Genomic DNA, 24,105 nt, shown 5'->3' on the forward strand with positions numbered 1-24,105 from the left:
GTGAAAATGTCGACTCTGAAATCCGTTTTTAACATGACCATGCATCTTCTTTCCCATGCCATAAAAGGAGTGGCTAGGGCAGCTGTGACTGGTGTAGCTATGAGGTGGCATGCCTGGCTCAGACTCTTGTCAATTCACGGACTCCTTGAAGGCGTCTTTCACGAATGCTCCCTTTGACGGTTCCTCCTTTTTTGGGAAGACAGTTCATGACTCTTTAGTCCAGAGCGAGAAGGACGGGAAGACTCTGTCTGCTGTCGGAGTCCACTTCTCTAGCCCTCAAAGATCCTTTTCTAGGAATCAGAGAGGGCAGAAGAAGATGTGGTTCTGAAAATCTCAGTTTTCCCAGGACACTCAGGACAACTCATCCCCTATAGGCAGAGGGGGACAAGACAGATGCTGCCCCAGAGGCAGAGGAGGTCTGAGGAACTTTGGATCAAGGGAGACCTTCTCGGACAGACCTGTGCAGCAACCCTGAGGGGTTGCCCAACTGTCTTACCCTGGAGACAGTCGGGGGAAGACTGTCATTGCACCTTACTGCTTGGGAGTCCATCACAATGGACCATTGGGTGCTCCAAATAATATCCAGAGGATACTCCATCCCGTTCATCGCCCCACCTATCCAATCAAAGTGCCTCCTGGATGTCCCACCCACTCAAAGGGAGGCCGCAGTGCACAAAATTTCAAAGCTGCTTTACAATCGGGCCATCGAACTGGTCCTCCCCAGATCAGTCCGGATTAGGCATTTACTCCAGGTTTTTTTTAGTGCCAAAAAAGACGGGGGACCTCAGACCCATATTGGACCTGTCTACCCTGAACCTGTTGGTAGCCAAGCAAAAATTCCGGATGGTCACCTTACAGTCCATTCTAGCTTATCTCCGACGATGCGACTGGATGTGCACGATAGACCTCCAGGACGCTTACTACCACATCAAGATTTGCAGAAGCTCCAGGAGATTTCTTCGCTTCCGGCTGGGAGCCAATCATTTCCAGTTCAGAGCCCTACCCTCTGGTCTCACCACAGCCCCCAGGGTGTTTACCAAGGTTATGGCAGTAGTAGCTGCTCACCTGAGGCTTCAGGGAATTCAGGTGTTTCCTTGCCTAGATGATTGGCTCCTCGCTGCTACCACCAAGCGTCTACTTTGCATGGCCAGAGACTCCTTCCTGCATCTTGCAGTCAATCTAGGGATCACCATCAACATCTCCAAGTCCCACCTGAATCTGACACAGACCTTGGAATTCATAGGGGCATGGTTGGACACTCTACTATTACAAGTTTTTCTCACTCAGGAGACAGGGTCCAGAACCTACGGGCTCATGTGTCAGTGATCCTCTGCCCCATGACACCAATGGCGAGTGATGTTCTTCGTGCCCTAGGCTCCATGGAAGCAGCAATTTCAATTCTACCATATGCACGCCTTCACATGAGGGTGCTTCAGTGGACCTTGGCAGTTCAGTGGTCTTGGTTAGACCTCCCCATGGACTACCCTATACGGATCAGCAGAGCCTACAAGACTTCTCTTCTTTGGTGGCTCCAATCACCAGAAATCTTGGCAGGTCATCCATTCTTAACATCCCCATCCCAAGCCACAGTGACCATGGATGTCTCCCAGCTCAGGTGGGGGGGGGGGCAATGTTTGGGAAGGACAGTCCAAGGCACATGGTTACAAACCGAGACCCGATTGCATATCAATGTTCTGGAGATGAGGGCAATGCTTTTAATGTTGCAAGCCTTTCACACTGTTCTTCCCCTGGGGACAATTGCAGTTCAATCAGACAACATGTCCATTGTCTGGTACATCAACAAACAAGGAGGGACCAGATTTTACCCTCTCTGCCGCGAGGCCATGATAGTGTGGGAGTAGACAATTTCCACCAGTCGGTTTCTGATTACAACGCACATCCCGGGACACTCTAACATTTTAGCGGACAAACTGAGTCAGGCTATTCTAATGCCATATGAGTGGTCTCTGAAACAGTCAGTAGCGGAGGAGATCTTCCTAGCGTGGAGTCACCCTTGCTGCGATCTCTTCGCATCTCCTTGCAATGCGAAGTGCAGCGAGTACTCCACTCTGATCCCCTCCCCAGGGGACTCCCCCAGAGATGCTCTAGTCCATGCTTGGCCTCTCGGGTTACTGTATGCCTATCCCCTGCTACCCCTCATTCCGAAGATTCTTCAGAAAGCCTAATGACTGGGGTGCAAAGTGATCCTCATTGCCCCATTCTAGCCTCATCAAGTGTGGTTCCCCTTCCTCTGGTCTCATGCTCTAACTCCTCCACGAATTTTGGATCCCTGCCCGGATCTCATATCCCATCCCTCAGACATCAGTCCGCCTGACCTGGACAGCCTCAAGCTGATGGCTTGGTTGCTCCAGTTCCCCTGATCACTAGGACTCCCAGTCTATCATCTTCGGTAAAGAGTATTCTGGTGGCATCCCTCAAAGCTTCCACTAGGAAGGTTTATCGCAGCAAATGGAAACGCTTCTCTATTTGGGCTTCTCAGAGAAACATAGATCTATTTACTGCCCTGGTTCCTGCAGTGTTAGAGTTTTTGTCCTATATTTTTCAACAAGGGGCTAGTTCCTCCACAGTAAAAGTACAACTGGCAGCCATATCTAATTTTCATATCGGCAAAAATTTGAATGCTCTGGCCTCCTTGAGATTGTGCAAGGCCTTTCTAAAAGGTACTTTTCTCTTGTATCCCCCGGTTTAGAATTCTGTCCCTCTGTGGGACCTTACTCTAGTTAGGCAGGTATTGGTGGCACCCCCTTTTGAACCAGCAGTGTCAGTAGACTTAAAATTTCTGTTCTGGAAGACAGCCTTTTTAGTGGCCATTACTTCAGCTAAAAAGGTTTCTGAGATCCAAGCTTTGTCTGCCATGCCCCCCTAATTGATATTTCATAAAAACTGGGTCTTGCTTTGCATGAACCCTTCTTTCTTACCAAATGTGGCTTCTGAATCTAATATCAACCAGATGATTAATATGCCTGTGTTCTTTCCAAATTTCCAGAACAAGGGTGAATATAAGCTGCACTTGCTAGATGTTCATAGACAGCTTTGTTTCAATTTACACAGGACTAAACTATTTTGTAAGTCTGACCAATTATTTGTGGCCTTTTCTGGACCCTTTTTAGGCAAGGCCATTTCCAAGGTCTCCTTAGCCAGATGGATTACACAATGTATACTGCAAGTCTATAGGGATAAAGGCCTATCCCCACCTAGTCCTATTAAAGCTCATTCCACCAGATCTATGGCAACTTCTGCTGCTTTTTGGTCTAGGGTTTCTCTGGATGATATCTGTGCAGCAGCAACCTGGGCAAGGTCACATACATTTATCTCTCATTATAAGTTGGATTTGATCTCTACAGGGAGAGCATCCTTTGACTCTGCGGTGCTCAGGAATATCCTTCCATGAGGGCATCCTAGGAGTTTTGGTAATTGGGACTCTGTCCCACAGGTTGCAGATAAATGAAGTTAACTACTTCAGATAAAGACGTTATGTACTCACCATAACATTCCATCTGAGTAGTTATACTTCATTTTCTGCAACTGTCCCTCCCTCCTTCCCTTGGGCCTGTTGTAGGTTAACGTTATTGAGTTGCTAATAGTTTGGTTAGTGGCAAACTTGATCTGAGGGAAGGTAGGAGAGGTGAGGGATTATGGGTAAGGGGAGGAGCTTGGAGCTTGGAGCAGATGCTTGATAAAGTGTTGCCGGCTCGGATCCGATATGGATCCGAATACCCACAGGTTGCAGAAAATGAAGTATAACTATTCAGATGGAACATTATGGTGAGTACATAACTTCTTTTTATTACAAGGTTTGTGACAAAATAATATTAGGACATAGAAGATGGAGTGAATAAGAGATAAACAAAAATGTGTGAATATGAGAAGTAGATATAGCAATTTGAGAGTCACGGCAGAAGTGTTTAATAAATTAAGAGAATTTTAAAGTATGCAAGTTGATGATAGATATGGACAAAATATCAGTGATATCTTAACATATACATGAAAAAAAATCAGGACAATATGAAGTAGACAGCTGATCCAACTAATATATAGGAGTGTGAACAAACAGCTATTCATTAATGAGTATAAAAGGAAAATGAGGTTTGGCAGTACTATATTTGGGCTACCAATTGAGCCAAAAAATATGTTTCTAATTGCAAGTACTAAAGAAGCAAATTAATAAAAATGAAAGGATAAAAGGGACGTCACTAGTTAAAAGTGATAAAGTACTTGTGCATTATTGTGGCATGTCATTTGTAAAGATTCTGATGCTTAATAATAACATACTTGTATATAACAGATGTTTAGCATATGAAATGTGCTTGAAACAAAATGCTTTTTGAACAGAAATAATTATAAGAAAAAAGTACTAAGTAAAGGATATGTAGTAAAGAAAATGGGATGGATTTTTAATGGAAAACAACATCATAGAAGATTGCCTATACATAGATGAATGAGTGTATATATATATATATATATATATATATATATATATATATATATATATGGGTCTAGGACTATTCACTGAAAGCACATTTCACTGAAAGTCAAATGACTGTGCACAAATCACTGAAAACACAATTCACTGAAACACATTTCACTGAAAGTTATATATGGCCTTTTCCCCACTGTAGTGAGACCCTAGAGTTTATATATATATATATATATATATATATATATATATATATATATATATATATATATATATATATATATATATTTGTGTGTGTGTGTGTAAAGGGGGGTGTGGAGGGTGTAGCCCCCCCACATAGTTTGGATATATATTATGTTCAGAAAAGAATAACCTATTGGAATTGCAAGTATCCATGTATATAGTTCAAAATATTTAAAATAGGTGGGGAGCTACACCCCCAACACCCTTACACCCCCCTTACTATATATACTAACTCCAGGGTCGCACTACATTGGGGAAAAGACCATATATAACTTTCAGTGAAATATGTTTCAGTGAATTGTGTTTTCAGTGAATTGAGCTTTCAGTGAATTGTCCACAGTCAAATGTGTTTCAGTGAAATGTGCTTTCAGTGAATAGTCCTAGACCCATATATATATATATATATATATATATATATATATATATATATATATATATATATATATAAAACTATGTGGGTCTACTTTGGAAGTTTAAAGTTTCAAAACTTCAAACTTGATATGTTTGACACCATAACATTGAAGTTTTGAAACTTTGAATGGTTTAAATGGAGATTGCTTTACAGGGTAGAATGGGAAATTTACCATTCTCATCACTGTAGTGCGATCTCAGAGTTGGTATATTTAATTAGCAGGGGGTGTGGAGAGTGCAGGGGGGGCTTACCCCCCTGCATAAATGTAAAAAAAAAAATGTTTTTATTTTTTTATTGACGTTTCGAACTTTCAAAACTTGGATGTTATGGTCTCGACCATATGAAGTTCAAAGTTTTGAAAGTTCTAGCTTCCAAAGGAGATCCATACACACACACACACACACACACACACACACACACACACACACACACACACGTATATGTGTGTGTATGTAGTATATATATATATATATATATATATATATATATATATATATAGATAGATAGATAGATATAAATATATAGATATATATATGATATTTACTACACACACACACACACACATGTATATATATATATATATATATATATATATATATATATATATATATATAACTATGGCACTGATCCCAGTGGATCCATTTCAGTCTTATCCTGGGGAAAACACAACAGATGCATGACATTATATACAGAATGAATGACAAAATGCAATATGGTCCTTTCCACCTCCTATGCTAGATTGCCATAAAGCGTTCCATTTTCCACTAGCAGGTGAAGCCATATGAATCCCTGCATGAAGCACTGTTGAACCCATTCTTTGTCAGCTTGGCTAACTTGTGTTAGCAACTTAACCAGTTTTGTTAGTTTGCCTTTTAGCTGACTGACTTCCATCACAACCAATGAAGTGTTGGTGCCGTGGATAATATCCTGTGAATGTAGTAAGTCACACATGTCACACATGATACTTCAAGCTTTATTTAAAATAAAAAAGAAAGACTGTGGACTTTCATCTCATGTATTGTATGTGATATGCAACAGTTGTTTCTTGGTTCTTAATGTTCTACAATCAATATAATTCCAGTCTATTTATGGTAATTTTAAATCTCAGACACTCTTATTTTTGTTTCATATGTTTATTGGTCTATACACTCTTACAATAATTATATGTTCCAAGGTTGTTGTCATTATCATAGTTACACAATCGGGTCTGAATTAAATCATCGAACGCTTAGAAAAGCGAACGATGATTTATCGAACCCATGTAAGCGAAAGCTTACAAACTCAAATGCTTACATCAGCGATTTTTTTCCAAGGAAAAAAAAAAGCACTGTTCCAAAAAAAAAAACAAAAAAAAAAACACTTAAAACATAACATAAAGTGTGGGGCTTTGCCCTCCACACTCCCGACGTGGGGGTTGTGCCCTCCACACCCCCCTACTTAAATATACCAACTCCAAGATCATACTACAGTGACAAAAGCAGCAAAGTAATGGACGCAGCCAAGTGATTTCTTTCCCAGGGAAAGAATTTGCTTATATGCCGCTTCGTCATTTTGCCTTCTCGTCTTTTCAAGTTCGACCAAGATGCATTCGAAAGAATGCATCTTCGGTCATCTAATAGGAACCCTACACAATCAATAGCATTAGTATCACTGAAAATGTAATAATCACAGGTTTCATAACAACCTTTAATCCCCATCATAATACTTCCACCTGAGTTTTCTTTTGTTAGAATGTCTGTTACAGTAAAAACATTTATACCCTGACAGAATTGATTTCCATTCATTGTTCTTTATCGATATTTCACAAACAAATACATCAATCGTGTGACAATGTAGCAAATTTTCCAGTAAGAAATGTTATTACTTATTCCACTAGCATTAACATCCACCAGAGATACATCAAATGTTGCTGTGAACTGTTGAATTTTTGACCTTGCAAAAATCTTGTCTTATGTTTGTCAAATTCTGCAATATATCTGCTTCAAGAATTCTGTTCCCCGGTCTTGGCAAGTGAACACCATCCTGTCTAAACACGTGTGCCCCAAATTATGCTTGGATGCTCTACACATTTCCACGTTTACATTTTTTCATGTACAATTTTACCCCCAAAAACATTTTCAATCAAGGTGACCCGACTCTCCTTTTTGTATGTGATTTGTGAAAAATACTCCCTAACACCTGTATAAGGTATGCTGTCTAAGAGGGCTATAAGTGCCCTTCTAACAGTCATAGAGTCTTTTGCAGATGAGATCATTGTACGAACATAAATAAAAACAGCTCCATACTTCCTACATCAAAGCATTCTAAGGCCTTTGTCACACCCTGCATTTTTGCTCCTGGCAAGCAGAACACTATTCAGTGTTTGCTTTCTTCTCTGTGAAATGTAAGCATCTGTTCCTCTAATAACCGAGTCTTCAATTACAAGTATATCACTAGACCAGATTCAAAGAATCTACAACTCGTAATTCAATAATTTCTGCTTTATAATTGTTACAATGGAATGATCTTCATCACCGTTAGTCTTATTAATTCCATTCTTTTCATTGCTGATTGCATGTTCAAGCAAACAATTCTCATCCTGCTGGCTTTGTACTTTAACAGCTTAAACCATGTTGTCATCTTTGGTCTTTCTCTTGGTCTTTCTCTTCTTTTTTTACAGTTCTTCAGTTCTTCTAAGTTCAGGTTTGATTTCTTCTTTTCACCTGTACCTTGCCTCTTTTTTCTACCTTCTCTTTTAGAAAAACTGATGCTTTTTTCTGTAGACTGAAGGTTTTCTGACAGAACATTCCCTGTAATCTGTGTGTTGTTACATAAAAAATCAGTGTCTTTTTAGTATGTATTCTTGTTGAATTAGAGACATTAGTCAGTTTCTTTTTCTTCTTCATTTGTTGTGAACTTGTTCTGTTTTTTTTATTTTCTTCTGTATGCTCTGAATCCTCTGTTAGCTGAATACTTTTATCTACTATTCCAAAGTTGTCAGTGGCATTATCTTGTTTCATATGGGTTGAGTGATCTTTACAGGCAATGGACTCATTCTTTCTTAAATGTGCTCTATTTGCTCTTTGCCAAACATTATTAATCTCACCAGTCCAGTCATTAATATATGTAACAACAGTTCTCCAAGCTGTGCCTATTGCACAAGTGCAATCATCATCAATAAGTCTAGATTTACTACTAATAACAGTAAGCAAATCCTACAGTTTTTGACATGAGGAACACAGGTCACTAGTGCTATTAGGTGTTACTTTTAAATATGCATAGTGACTACTACACTGTACAAGATGATTGTCCTTTAGCAAATCAGTAATGGCATACTCATTTAAGGAATCCATATTCAGCTGCAAATTAATAAAGAATTCTAAAATAAAAGGATAATCAAAATCAGTTACCACAAAATTCAGAGATTTTTAAGTCAATGTCTATGAAAAAAATCACATAAACAATATCAAACTAAATATGAAATTAAGTACAATAAAGTCATCACTCTGACCTAGCATACCAGTTGTGCTAGTCACGTTCGTTCATAGTTGCACCTCTTTTTAACTGTAAAGATCAAAAAATCACAAACCAAATCCAGGATTGTCCTCCCTTCCTTCTATGTGAATTAATAGCCAACTAGGCCCTTTCAGATGCCTAGCTTTTGAATGTCTAAAATCTATCCCTTTCTAGCAAAAACAGTAAAAATTAGAGATAAAACAAAATATAAATCTAAATAAATCTTCCTGTCTACAAGCTATCCCTTTCTTTCTACAGACAGTGAAAAACTGAGGCAAAAATAAACTATAAATCCAAATAAATCTTCTCTTACCAGGCAATTGCTCAGTAAATGACAAACCAACACAAGATTGTTTCAGGTAAGCTCTGAATGTGGTTACTCACAGCCTGGTATGGAGACAAGTATGTTGGGCAAGCCGAAGGAAGAGACCCAGCCAATGCCTCCACCTCAAGTCAAGGCTAATGATGTAGTTTTTACTGGGGGTGTGTGCAACAATGGTAATGGACTTCTCTTTGAAAGGGCCACTTCAAAGGAAGAATTAAGTAGTACTAGCAATTCTGAATTTGAAGCACCACTGTCAGAAGATACTAGACTTCCTTTGGAGGGGGAGCTAGGGAGGGTCACAAAGAAGAAGATGACACCGGCTGGGATCTCAGACCATTATTTACAGAACTTGAAATAGGTAATCAAAGAGGCTTCTGATCCTGAAAGTCAGGGGGAGACCGTATACTAGGACTAAGGATTATTGTATAAAGAATGGACTCCCAGAGGAGGGCTAAAGGGAAAAGGTGATAGAGCAGCTGGTGTGACCAAGGGCATACTGATAGGCTTCTGGCCAGAGCCCATGATATTCCCTTTTCAGGCCATATGGGCATAAGAATATTGTAAGCAGATGTTAGAGAGCAGTAGCAGGGAGGTTCCAAAAAGAAAGCAAAACCCCAAAGAACAAAAGACAATCTAATAAATATGAATGGCTATATGATGGACCCCCCCCCCCCACCTGGCAGTCTACTTTGGTGTCTTTGCCTATTACTGAGGAATCATTTCAGAGAGTAGCTATAGACATTCTGGAGACACTTGATATCCTGAGCTCCACAGGTGAGAGCTATATTCTGGTTGTGGTAGACTATTTTAGTAGAAATCCAGAGGTATTCAGTCTGTCCTCTTTTGAGGCAGAGAAGATGGCAATTGCAATGATGAAAATATTCATCAGGATAGTATTCCCAAGAGAAATGTTAACAGACAGAGGTATCAGTTTTATGTTAGAACTGCTGGCCTGTTTGTGGAAGCACTATAAGATCAAAGAAAAAAACTATCTCTACCCTTCACAGAACAATGGTCTGGTGAATAGATTAGACTTTATCCTGAAGACCATGTTGATAACATTTACAGTCCAATTAATTTTAGAGTGGGGAAGATGCCTGCTACATCTGCTCTTTCCATGCAGATAGATACCCCAGGAAAGCCTTGGAATGTTTGCCCTTTGAGTTGCTGTATGGTCACAAGTTGAAGGTCCCTTAGATTTAATTTGTGTAATTGGTGAATATCATTCCATAGTACAAGAGAACCTAGCACAACACACAACAACAGCAAAGGTTCTGGTATGACAGGACAGCCAGGACCAGAAAGTATGCAGAAACTGAGGCTGGTTATTCCTGTTACATATGGCAGGCATCATGGGAAGGTTATTTCACTATTGTGAGAAAGTTAAGTGATTTTAATTACATAGTAGAGCTGTCGGACAAGGAGCAGAAGCACAAACTTTATTGAAACTTCCCGTAGTACAGTGTTTGACTCCTTCAGCCTTCATTTGCCTATTGTGTGACCTTGAGCAAGTCACTTAACAAGACATTGCTTAAAGGCAATTGAGAATTTGAGTTGGGCTCATTAATGATCTCCTGGACTGCATGCCTAATAAAGGTCTATGACCCTATAAGCTCTCCTATGACAGGGGAATACTGCATCTGCAGTGGGTTACAGAAGGAAACAAAGGGGGAAATGTGTTGCACCACCTACCTGGATTCACAAGATACAGGTAATACTGTAGGAGTCAGTGGACATGTTTACTGGTAAGTCAGGAAGTGTTCACCTGGTGGCGGAACAGTTCAACACAGGGCTCAAAACTGTCCCCTGTAGGATACCTGAGTGAATTAATCAGACATTGAGAGAGGCACTGATAGAGATGTAAGATCTGGTGTAATCCAGAAGTTCAACAGTCCCTGATCCTCACCAGTGGTGCTGGTGCCAAAGAAAGATGTCAGCACCTGGTTATATGTAGGTTACAGAAAATGAATTAGTCACACAGACTCAGATGCTTACCCTGAGCCCAGGATAGTTGAAGGTCAGTTGGTGGGGCTTAGTATCTAATTACTATTGCCCTAACCAAAAGTTATTGGCAAGTACCCTGATACCAGCAGCAGTCATAGGATCATAGGATAATTGGAAGTTACTAGGCTAATGGCCCTAGGGCCCTTACAAGCCTCACTAAGTTCTGCCCTTGTTTCCACTATCAGCACCTATTGCCCCTGTCCAAAAGAGACACAGGTGGAACCCCCAGGGTGAATTTATGGTTAACTATCCAATTGTCCAGACTGCACTTGATGAGGGCCAAAGAGGTGCTGTGCTTTACATGAATTGTGAGTCTGTTCCATGGGTGTGCTAACCTCTGGGAGACAAATCTGTCCCTCCAGTAGGTTCTGATGCTGTCACATACCAGGTTAAGTTCTTTAGAGTGAGTAACCCATGAGCCATTGGACTTATGGATATGCAACACTTCCAATAAAGCAGAGTCAGTGAATGCCTTATACACAAGGCAGAGATTGCCTCTGAGAAGTCTGTATGAAACAGAGTAAAGTGAAAGTGATTTCAGCTGATCCACGTAGGACAGATGCTGAAGACCTTGAATTCTCCTTGTGAGAAACCTTTGTGGTCTCTGCAATTGCTACAGGTGCTTGGAAAGGTATATACCAAAAGGGGTTTTGTACTCAATTATGGGTCAGGTGAGGGAAGAGTACAGGGAGGGTATAACTTTTTTTTTTCTGGAGGCAATGCCCTTACTTCTGACATAAGCAATATAGAATGCCCTTCTTACCACAGTGGAGACATGGTGATCAAAGGTTAGGTTGCTATCAACCTGTGTGCTCATGTCTCTCACCACTGAGTGCATGCTTAGGGTGTTTCTATTGATATGGTAGTTTGCCGGAACATCGCTCTTACTGAAAGGGATGATAATACATTTTTTGCATTGAGTTTAAGGCTGTGATTTTGGCAGCAGTCGTTTGTTTGCTTAAGACCCTATTGTAGGATGTTAACATCATTTGGGGATTGTATGACCACTCCCAGTTTGCAGCTGTCAGCAAATGTCAGCCACAGACCTTTAGTTTTTGTTTGTACTTCAGAGAAATAGATTCCAAACAGTAGAGGCCCCAGGATTGACCCCTGTGGAACACCACTGGCTACTGGTCTGCTGTTGGAGGTGGATTCCCCTATTTTGTCTGTATGGGTTCTATCGGTGACCCACCTAACTATGTAAGAGTTGATACCTAGCTGGGTGAGTTTGTCAATAATGCCTGAGTGGAGAATAGTGTCAAAAACCTTGGTCAAGTCCAGGTAGGCCGTATGCACAGTTTTCCCCTCATCCAGGGCTCTGGTGACTGTCTTGAAGAAGCCCACCAGGTTTAACAGGCATGATCTCCATTTGACAAATCTAAACTGAGGAGGGCCAAGTGTTTGGAGATTATCTATATCTTTGTTAATAAGGTCATGATGATTTGCTCCATGACTTTGCAGATAAGGCTAGTCAGGTCAATAGGTCTATAGTTCCCAGGGTCAGTGGAAGCACCACCTTTGTGCAAGGGGATAACGGTGGCTATTTTCCATTCAGCTGGGATGAAGCTGGTGCTTAGACTATGATTGAAAAGAGTATCTAATGGTGTTGCTAGTTCTTGTTGGAGCTCATGTGGGACTAAGCCTGGGATGTTATCAGGTCCCATAGATGTTGTGTTTTTGGCCTTAGAGAGGGTATATACAGCCTGCTGTCTAGAGATACGAGGTGGGAGACAGGTGGAAGGAATGCCATGGGGTTGATATGTGTGGTGGGGCTAGGGCAGTGAAGTTTTCAGAGAAACTGTTAGCTAACAGGTTTGCTGTGTCCACAGATTGTGGTATCATTAGCTACAAGTATGGCATAAATCTGGGTCTTACCTTTTAGACTAGGGATGTTACTAAAGAACGCCTTACTGTTATCCTTAGTCGAGGATGCTAATTTGGATTCATAGTTTGCTTTGGAGGACTTCACAAGAAGTCTTATTTGCTTGTTTAAGCTGAGGAGGGAGTGTTTCCAGTTTAGGGCCTGCTCCCTCTAACTTTTGGGCAACAATTTCTTCCTCTTGTTGTAAAGCCTGTTAATGGCAGTTGTCCACCAGCAGGTTTGCTCTTCCTTGAAGAACTTGTTTTGGTACTATCAGGTATGGCCGCATCAATGCAGTTATACAGGCGTTTGTAAAAAGCATTGGTGTAGGACTCATCATAGCTGCCAGTTCTGTCTGGGGAGGGTGCAGTGAAGCTAATTATACCATCCCTTTGAAGGATAGTATCAACAGTTCTACTAGATCTCTCCAAGGCATTTGATACTATCTCCCACACCCATCTCTTGAGCCATCTTTCTAGCCTTAATTGCTCTCAGAACACCTTAGCCTGGTTCTCAAGCTACCTCTCCGACAGATCTCAAGCTGTGAAATGGGGAAAAGGCACCTCAACCTTCCTTCCTACCCCTACTGGGGTACTCCAGGGATCCATACTCGGTCCAATGTTGTTTAACATATTTATCAATGATTTCCACGCAGCCATAAAAAATAGTACAATATGCTGATGACTCAACTTTAGTCTGCTCAGACTCTAACCCTCAGTGAGGACCGCTCTTGTTTGGCATCTACTTCTCTGAAGTACAGGCCAACACTAAGGGACTCTGGCTAACAAAGTTCGCAGATGACTGCAAACTGGGAGCCATTATTGAATCCCCAAGTGATGTGGATATTCTACAAAAGGGCCTCACAGAAATAGATGATTGGTGTCAGAGCCATGGGCTCAAGCTCAATGCCGTGAAATGTATAGTTATCCCCTCTGGGAAAAAACATGTGCCCATGAATTACCACATAGGTGGCAGTACACTAAACACTAAAAGTGTGATAAGAGACTTAGGGACACAGGTGGACAGTGGTCTCATCTTCCATAACCACATCACCACAACAGTCAGGAAATCCTTCTATGTGACACACCTCACCACTAAGGGCTTTTCATCCAGAAAAAAGGAGGTCATTGTCCCACTGTACTCATCCTTCATTAGACCCACTATAGAATACAACATCCCGTTTGGTATGTACCTCTCAAGACATCTGCAACAACTGGAATGGCCGCAGAAATACCTCACTAAAAGAATCACAGGCCTAAAGCAGATGCCCTATGCTGACCATCTAAAAAACTTCACCTATACTCTGTCGCATATCGTCTAATCAGAGGCGATCTCTGCTTAACATACAAGGCCAAGTCAAACCCAGAGCTGTTGGACATGCTACACTTAAAGAAATCCCAATCCTTCAGAGGCACATGCTTCAGGGATCTAAACCTTGTCACCACAATGAACAAAACATGCTGGAGGGATAGGTTCCTGACCCAGAAGCTCCCTAGACTGCAATAGACTGCCCATACTTTCTAGCCCAATGGTTCCTGGAGTTCATAAATTCAAATGCCATGGAACAGCTAGTCACTGTTCCCACGAGAGGAGAAAATATACTAGATCTCATTATCACAAACATGGGGACAAAATGCTCTACACCGGAAGTATATCCCTCATTGGTGAGATCTGATCATAAACTAATCTCACTGGAAATCCACATCCCGCCCCCACCCCAAACAAAAAAGACCACAGTGAAGAACTTCTCTAAAGCAAACTTCACACTACTCAAGACTGGTGTGGTATCCTTCAAGGCCCCTGAGCCAGTGGAAACCAAAACCCAAGCTGCAGAAGCCCTTACAAATGCCTTCTATGAACACCTCCAGGACTGCATGGATCAGGCAATCCCAAATAAAACCAAGACTCTTTCCACAAAGGGCAAACGTCCAGTCTGGTGGACCCCAGCCATTAACAAACTTTACAATAAGAGGAGAAAGCTATTACATGATAGAACAAAATCCATAAAAGGGAAGTCACCCCTGATCATTATTAGTAAAAAAAATACGAGCACTCATAAAATCAACTAAGGCCAATTTTGAGAGAAAAATTGCCATGGATTCAAAGGACAATCATAAGGCCTTTTTCAGCTATGTTAGGAACCTGGGTGGAAACTCCCAGATATGCTCAGAATTAGTCCAAAATGATACAAAAATCACTGAACCCACAGACATTGCCAACATACTGGCAGACAGGTTCAGTGCAAACTTCAACCCCTCTCCCCCCCTAAAGGAGAGATAACTATCCCAGCAGAGTGTAGCCTCCCAGACATCTCAAATGCGCAGGTGAAAGCTGCTCTCTCTAAAGCTAAAAACACAGCATCAATGGGAGCGGATGGTGTCCCCGGCTGTGTGCTACACGAGCTAAATGAGGAATTAAACCCGCACATAAGGCAGCTGTTTAATCTCAGCCTTACCACAGGATACATGCTCAAGGAGTGGCGACGGCAACTGTGGTCCCACTCCACAAAGGCGGTGCCTCTACGGACCCTGGTAATTACCGCCCCATAAGCTTAACAAGTCTAGTCTGCAAAGCTATGGAGAGGATCATAATGGAGCTCATAAACAAAGATATAGGGGACTTGCAGACATTGGACCCGACCCAGTTTGGCTTCATCAAGGGCAGATCATGCCTTTTGAACTTGGTCGACTTCTTTGAAACAGTCACCAAGGCCATTGATGAGGGAAAGGCAGTCCATACAGCCTACCTTGACCTTGCAAAGGCCTTCGACACAATACCACACTCGGGTATTGTAGAAAAACTTACCAGCTTAAATGTAAACCCATATGTCACAAGATGGGTTGCAAACTGGCTTAAGGACAGAACCCACAGGGTTAGAGTTGCTGGCGCTATGTCAGACTCCAAGCCGGTCACAAGCGGTGTCCCACAGGGCTCGGTCCTTGGCCCCCTATTGTTTGGCATCTACTTCTCAGAAGTACAGGCCAACATGGGAGGACTTTGGCTGACAAAGTTTGCAGACGACTGCAAACTGGCGCCATAGTGGAAAGTGCATTGGACACAGATATCCTTCAGAAGGGACTCACGGAAACAGATAGCTGGTGCCAGAGCCATGGCCTGAAGTTAAACGCCAAAAAATGTATAGTCATACCCTTCGGGAAAAACAAGGTAACCCCAAGCTACCATATAGGTGGCAATCCACTAAGCACAGAAGAGGTTATCAGGGACCTGGGGACCCAGGTTGACAGTGGCTTTTCTTTTGACACTCACGTTGCTAAAGTGGTTAGAAAAACATTCTACATTGCCCACCTGATCATGAAGGGATTCACATCCAGATCTAGTGAGGTCATTGTTCCCCTGTACTCTTCACTTATCAGACCAATGATCAAGTACAATGTCCCATTCGGGATGTATCACACCCGACATCTGCAGCAATTGGAGAGACCCCAAAAGTTCCTCACCAAAAGGATAAAGATTGAAGAAACTCCAGCTCTATTCAGTTGCATACCGTCTGCTCAGAGGTGACATGTGCCTGACATACAAGGCCATGTCCAACCCGGAATTAATGGACATGCTCCACCTCAAAAAATCCAAATCCACCAAAACCACTAGAGCAAGCGACTTAAACCTTAGCACGGATATAAATAGGATGTGCTGGAGGGATAGATTTATCACTCAGAGACTCCCTATGCTGTGGAATAAAATCCCGGTCCATGTGAGGCAGAGCACCTCGCTGGCTCTGTTCAAGAGAAATCTTGACCTGTGGATGGGAGATCGTAGGTTTATCCCGGGAATCATCTCTGTGTCACTGCTGGACAGAGGCACAACAAACTAATGGGCACAGTATTTTTTCATATAAGGGGTGGCGTAAGCCACAAAAATTTGGGCTAGGCTTATAAATGCCTTAGGGCAGATAGCCTAGTATAAACCTATGAACCCATGAACATGTCAAACAGAGCACCTCTTTGGCCCTCTTGAAAAGGAACATTGATGACTGGATGGGAGATAGGAAATTCACCCCAGGGATCAAGTCAGTCACTCTGCTAGACAGGGGTCCAGGGAAGTAAATACTGTGGGAAGAAATAGCCAGAGATATGTTATGGCTAGGCTTGTATAGACCCTAGGGCCGATAGCCTGGTACCAATCTATGAACAATGACTCAAACTGCCTTCTGTACCACTGAGAACTGGATGCTTCAAAACCACCTCTCTCTCTAAATGCCAACAAATATAAAATATTACTATTCTCTCCTTCAAAACCCTTACCTCTTGATAAAAACTCATTCCAAATTATCATCCAAAACAACACTACCATAGAAGTTGTTCCCTTTGCTAAACTACTTGGGGTAACTATAGATGAACACCTAAAATCTGATACTCACATTCAGCAAAACATAAAGAAAACATGTAAAACCTGAAATGCTATACAGAAACATCCAATTTCTCTTTCCTTCTACAAGACAAACTCTTGCCACCACCTATCTACTTCCTTCACTAATGTATGGTGCTCCTTTACTAACAAACATATTTTCCTCTCTCTCCTCCAAACTGGAAGTCTGTCATAATAAAATTTCAAAATTTGTCACCAAAGCCAAATACTCCTCCCATCATTGCACTGGCCTCCACTTGTTAAATTGGCTAGAACTCACCAGCTATCTAGACTACCTCCAAATTACTACAGCCCACAGACTAGTATTTCATCCTACTAAATGCTCTGCCATAACCAACATCTTACAACCCTACACCTGACCCAGAACTCTAAGATCCACTCACCAAAACCTAATCATTGTCCACAAACCCAACCATCCTGCTGGTCAGATTCTTCTATCCTTTTCCTTAGCTAAAAAAATGAAATTCTCTTCCCCCCCCTCACTAAGGACTTGTGAAAACTTTGATAATTTCAAATCCCAGCTCCATTCCTACCTTTCTTCTAATTGGAAATGCAGCTGCATTCTCCCTACCTAGCCTACTAATCACCCTACTCCATCCTGAATTACTAAACACCTGGCTAACTCTGAATGCAAGCTAATCTAACAATATTTTCATAATGTATATATTGTAAATAGCCTTTCCACCTTTCCTCTCTCTTTCAATAAAGTCATTACTCTCTTTTCCATTGAAGTCATTACTGCCATCTTATATATTTAATTGCTATGTAACCAAAGAAGAATTCCAGTCTCTAACATAAAATGTACTTGTAATTGTAACTGTTTTTACTTTACTCTGATTGTATCTGTAACTTAACTATGTAATGCAGAGCTTTTCTCCCCAGGCCTCCACTGAAAACGACCCCCCTAAGCCAAGTGGACCTCCCCGGTCATCAAACTGGAAATAAAAATAAATAAATATAATCTGCTTTGGAGAAGTTTTTTTAGTTTAGATGCTGCTGGCGGGGGGGGGGGGGATCAGGTGTGATAGTTAACTTTGAATGAGATTGATTTGTGATCAGATCTGACAAGGGAAGACCTCACATTAGGGGTGCTACAGCAGCCCCCCATATGGGTAAGCACTAGATCCAGGATGCTGGCGCCCCTAGTTGGGGTGTCCACCAGTTGGTCCAGGGCGTTGGAGTTAATGAACTTGAGGAACCTTTGAGCAAGTGAGGTTGAGCATGAGTAGTTTACCCAGTCAGTGGATGGGTAATTAAAATCACCCAGAACCACAGTGGTTGGATGTATCTTGATTGATTTCAGTAGATCTATGTAGGTAGAGTGGGTGTCCTGTTGCTGGGAATGACTTGAATAGATGTCCTATCAACAGTTAGTTGGACCTGAAGTATTTCCAGGGAATCATACTGTTTAACCAATCTGGAGGTGTATTTATCTTTAATGAATATTGATACACCGCTCCTTTAGTTTTCATGCCTTCCATTCGTGGTCTGAACGTGTGGTAACATCTGTAACCTGGTATGGCTGGGGGTGCTCTCCATAGCCTTGAAACAGGTCTCTGTGACTGCACAGATGTCAGCATCTTCTGAGATGAGGACTACTTCCAGTGAGTGCAGTTTCATGGTAAGACTTCTAGCGTTTAGCAGCATAACCTTGAGGTTGTTTTTTGATTATATTTTTAGGTTAGGAATTTTGTCCTTGTGATGTTGCCTAAAAAAGGCACTAAGGGTTGGCAAGAGCCTTTGCCAGTAGCCGAAATCCTAGGGATGGAAGATGAAGGCCATCCCTAACAAAGCATCAAGGTATATCGATCATGTCCTCCAAGGCTGACAAGAACTAGATCCCCTTTAAATGACACCAGAAACTAAAGCAATTATTGAAGTCAATGATTTCAGTGCAGGAAAGGTCAGCTTTTATGACTCTTTTTTTGGATAATATGAGTTAACAAAGATGCCCTTTGTGATGAAAAATGCTCCAGCAACCATTCAGATGTTGGTCGATCACACACTGGTAGGAGATGGGGATTGTGCATTTCCTTATGTGGATGATATTGCGTTTACAGCTGGTCCCAGCAAGAACATGTTCAACATGTTATGGAGCTGATGCCACACTGAAAAGGACAAGGTTAACTATTATGTCCAACAAGTGTCAGGTAGGAATGGCAGAAGTGTCTTATCCATGTCACAGACTGGGTGGTGGTAAGATGTTGTCAAAGCCCACCAAGGTGGAGGCTATTCAAGTATATCCTACACCTAGTAAGAAAGAGATTAATTGTTTCTAGGTAAAGTGGGGTTCTATAGGATTTTTTTCTCACTATAGTATAAAAGCCAGTCTCCATACAGACCTGACCAGTAAACTAGACTAGCTTGTCAGGACATCAATGTGCAAGCATTCCAAATGCTTAAAGAGGCATTAGATGAACTCCTATTCCATCCAGTCCTAACTATAGCCAGATATTTATTGTGTGGGTTCATATCATATATTGAGGGGCGTATTCTTTATGTTCCATTAGAGAGAGAAGAGCATGCCATAGTAAATCCCATGCACAGCTTTTAGCCCAGAAAGGAATCTTATACAGCTGTAGAAAGGGTGAGTCTGGGCAAAGTTTGTATTCTACAAAAGCTTTAATCCTATTTGTGTGTCATAAAATTCACCAAGGCTACAGACCACAACCAAAGTGGAAAAACAGAAAGCTTCTTAGATGGACTTTACATTGCAGTCACATAGCATGACTATCAGGGACAGTGTACTAAAAGAATGAGCTCTCATTTCAAATGTCATTGCCTGGGGCTGTCTCAAGGAAACTTGCTTGAGGAATACAGAGAGAGGCAGAAGATGCAATACTTGAGAATAAATCTACCATTGTTTTTTATCCAGATTATACCAGCTTTATAAGCTACACTTAAGCCTTATAAAACCCACAGCAAATAAAATAAGAAGATGTAATTGAATCTACAATACACATTTTGAGTGGTATGAAAAGGCATGAAGATGTGTGACTTTTTTTATGCAATGTATAAAAAAGTATATGAAGTCTGTGGTTACCTTTTGCTGGAAATATAAGTTATATGTTAGATGTGAAATGCTTAGCAGATGTCCAGTGACAAAGACTATGGATATGACCTATTAATGAGCTACTTCTTGTAGTACAAGTTTTAATTCCTTTACCCTTCATTTGTCTGCTGTGTGACCATGAGCAATTCACTCAACCAGGCAGTACTTTAGGGCAATTGACAATTTGAGTTATGCTTCTTAATGGTTTCTTGGACTGCATAACTAGTAACTACCTATGAACCTGTGAACATGTAAACAGACTCTGTGATCACCCTGCCATGTGAATAAATGATCAGTGACTATTCTTAACCTAGAAGGCTAAAGAGCTGTAAAAACAAAATTAGAATGGAGATAGCAAGAGCAGGAAAACACAATTATAAGCAAGTAAATGTGACTCTACTTAATTGTATCTGTGGGCTCTGTATGGAAAAGATATTACCAAAATAGTTGAATGAATAGTCAGAACTGTGAAGAAGCTGAGCAAATACACTGGATCTTGTGATGCAAAGACCTTAGAATTTTTATTTTTGCACTTATGTCTTTGTCGGGAAATGTGTTCACCTGTAGCTTAAGAGACAGCTAGCAGAAAAGTTAGCTGTAGAAGAATGCTTTTCTTTCTTGTAATCTATTTGGTCAAAGTGATCATTTTGTGTTTTCTCTGTACAATTCATACTTATCTGATCGTTTAACTGTTAACTGTACTACTCATTTTTTTTCAAGTATTTCAATTACTCATGTTTGATAATTATCTGTTTTCTTACTAATAAGAGGCTATTTATTGGTAAATGGTATCAAGCTGTAGGCATCCACCTATGATTGGTCAGATTGTTCTGTTACACTCTACCATTTGGGTTTATAAAGACTGGGCTTATTGATAAGAATGAAATAGTAACTGGTAGTTCCCCAGTCATACAATCAGGTATGGTGACAGTTTATTACCTAGGCTATAGTGTTAGGTAATATTACCAGCCTTCCCTGAAAATGAACATGTGTGTGTGTGTGTGTGTGTGTGTGTGTGTGTGTGTGTGTGTGTGTGTGTGTGTGTGTGTGTGTGTGTCTGTTTTTGGGTGTTTGTGCCTGTGAATGTGAAAGTTTATTCAAAGCACAGGTTACTTTCAGCAAGTCAGCACTGAAAGGCAATGAAATCCAGAGAGTGATGAGGAAGGGGGCTGGGGAGGTAGATCAAAGATTCTGCTTGGTGGGATATTTGGTGTGAAGCCTATTCTTGGGTGTGGATGGTGCAGACCATGCTCAGAGCAGAAATGTACTTGGTGAGTTCTTTAGTGATTCATATGTGTATGCCTTTTATACTTTAATCTATTTAATATCAGTATTATGGCTTGAGTGACCATACCCCAGAGGCTATCAGATTTTCAGGTTTAGACAATTTACTGATGGGCAGTGGGTTAGATTCAAGATCATAAGTCCTGTCCATTGTAGTTTCACAGGTGGTACTTTCACAACACATTTTTACTTTATACAATTGGTTTTAGGTTTTCTGTTAAAGTGGTTTTATTTGCTACCAAGTATAGCAATTACACAGAAATAATGTAAGTGGCTTAATTTGTAAATTGTAGGCGGAGATCGTGATACAGGAATTCATGTGTTAGGCTGCTTAATACCGAAACTGCTTATAATACAGTTTTTTCTTGTTAGTGATATGTAGTGCCATTGTCTGGGGTGGCAAAGGTTAAATTTATCTTGAAATATAATAATGAACTGCTACTGATACTTTTTGCAACTGTTTTTTTTTTTACTCTATGTTAGACAATTATGCATTGATGTTTCATGTCGATTCACATTTATTATGCTATGTGTTACTTCGAAAATAAACATTCTATGCATTTCTTTAGCATACACCTCCTAAAATAGCTACCTTTTTAGATTCAGTGACATTACAGAAAAAACATTTCTTATAGAAATAGCTCCGTTACAGCATAGAACTTTGCAATAATACTAGATATAGTAAATCAGCTTACGTGTTACAGTTGTAGCACATTAGTGTTATCACAACTGAGACTAGAAAGAGAATCAAGCAGCAGGGCAACACAAGTGATATAAGATCTCCATCACCTGAAAAAGAACAGAGTAGTTACTCTTTTAGGGGATTGCATTCAGTTATGTCTTGTGTAGAATACGGCAGGTGACTATACTAAAATAGTATTACACTATGGAACCACATAATGCCCCAGTGAAATCCATTCAAAAACGTTACTTATTAAAACACAACTAAAACTTCACCTGGCAGATCATGGATCTGTTCTGAATATTTCCTGGATGAATGCCACTGTAATCTTCAGCTTCACATATTGTTAGACCATTTCTCTTTCCTCAGAATCCTATGCCTCACAGCCAGTCTTCACTAATACCTTAACAGTTTTATTAAGTTCTGCCAGCCATGTACATAGTTTTGCAATACTATTCACCACCTCACCTCTGTCACAACATATTATTTGACAAACCCACCTCTTCAGTTGCTCAATATTCAATATTTACTAACTGCATTATTATCTTTTATACTGTAATAGTTTCCTTTATTTCATATGACTGTAACCTAATTAGAAAATGTATGTGTACTTGTTAATGTATATTACTGAATGTCTGCTCATGTACATTACTGAATGTCTGTTTATGTACATTACTCAATGTCTGTTCATGTATATTACTGAATGTCTGTTCATGTATATTACTGAATGTCTGTTCATGTATATTACTGAATGTCTGTTCATGTACATTACTGAATGTCTGTTCATGTATATTACTGAATGTCTGTTCATGTATATTACTGAATGTCTGTTCATGTACATTACTCAATGTCTGTTCATGTACATTACTCAATGTCTGTTCATGTATATTACTGAATGTCTGTTCATGTACATTACTGAATGTCTGTTCATGTATATTACTGAATGTCTGTTCATGTACATTACTGAATGTCTGTTCATGTATATTACTGAATGTCTGTTCATGTATATTACTGAATGTCTGTTCATGTACATTACTGAATGTCTATTCATGTACATTACTGAATGTCTGTTTATGTACATTACTGAATGTCTGTTTATGTACATTACTCACTGTCTGTTCATGTATATTACTGAATGTCTGTTCATGTATATTACTGAATGTCTGTTCATGTACATTACTGAATGTCTGTTCATGTATATTACTGAATGTCTGTTCATGTATATTACTGAATGTCTGTTCATGTACATTACTGAATGTCTGTTTATGTACATTACTCAATGTCTGTTCATGTATATTACTGAATGTCTGTTCATGTACATTACTCAATGTCTGTTCATGTACATTACTCAATGTCTGTTCATGTATATTACTGAATGTCTGTTCATGTACATTACTGAATGTCTGTTCATGTATATTACTGAATGTCTGTTCATGTACATTACTGAATGTCTGTTCATGTATATTACTGAATGTCTGTTCATGTATATTACTGAATGTCTGTTCATGTACATTACTGAATGTCTATTCATGTACATTACTGAATGTCTGTTTATGTACATTACTGAATGTCTGTTTATGTACATTACTCACTGTCTGTTCATGTATATTACTGAATGTCTGTTCATGTATATTACTGAATGTCTGTTCATGTACATTACTGAATGTCTGTTCATGTACATTACTGAATGTCTGTTCATGTATATTACTGAATGTCTGTTCATGTACATTACTGAATGTCTGTTCATGTATATTACTGAATGTCTGTTCATGTATATTACTGAATGTCTGTTCATGTACATTACTGAATGTCTGTTCATGTACATTACTGAATGTCTATTCATGTACATTACTGAATGTCTGTTTATGTACATTACTCACTGTCTGTTCATGTATATTACTGAATGTCTGTTCATGTATATTA

The 24,105-nt window shown here is 40.3% G+C and overlaps 1 protein-coding gene across 1 annotated transcript in view; it reads right to left on the bottom strand.

The window, feature by feature from the left end:
* Positions 1-24,105, bottom strand: part of CSF3R (colony stimulating factor 3 receptor) — a 556,874-nt gene that overhangs the window by 71,635 nt on the left and 461,134 nt on the right. The window contains exon 14 of the mRNA XM_044089705.1: positions 22,196-22,289. Coding sequence (XP_043945640.1) covers positions 22,196-22,289 — 94 coding nt within the window. The remainder of the gene's footprint in view (positions 1-22,195; positions 22,290-24,105) is intronic.

Source organism: Protopterus annectens, chromosome 1.part1, assembly GCF_019279795.1.
Source record: "Protopterus annectens isolate FY-2018-M chromosome 1.part1, PAN1.0, whole genome shotgun sequence".
Classification (NCBI taxonomy): Eukaryota; Metazoa; Chordata; order Ceratodontiformes; family Protopteridae; genus Protopterus; species Protopterus annectens.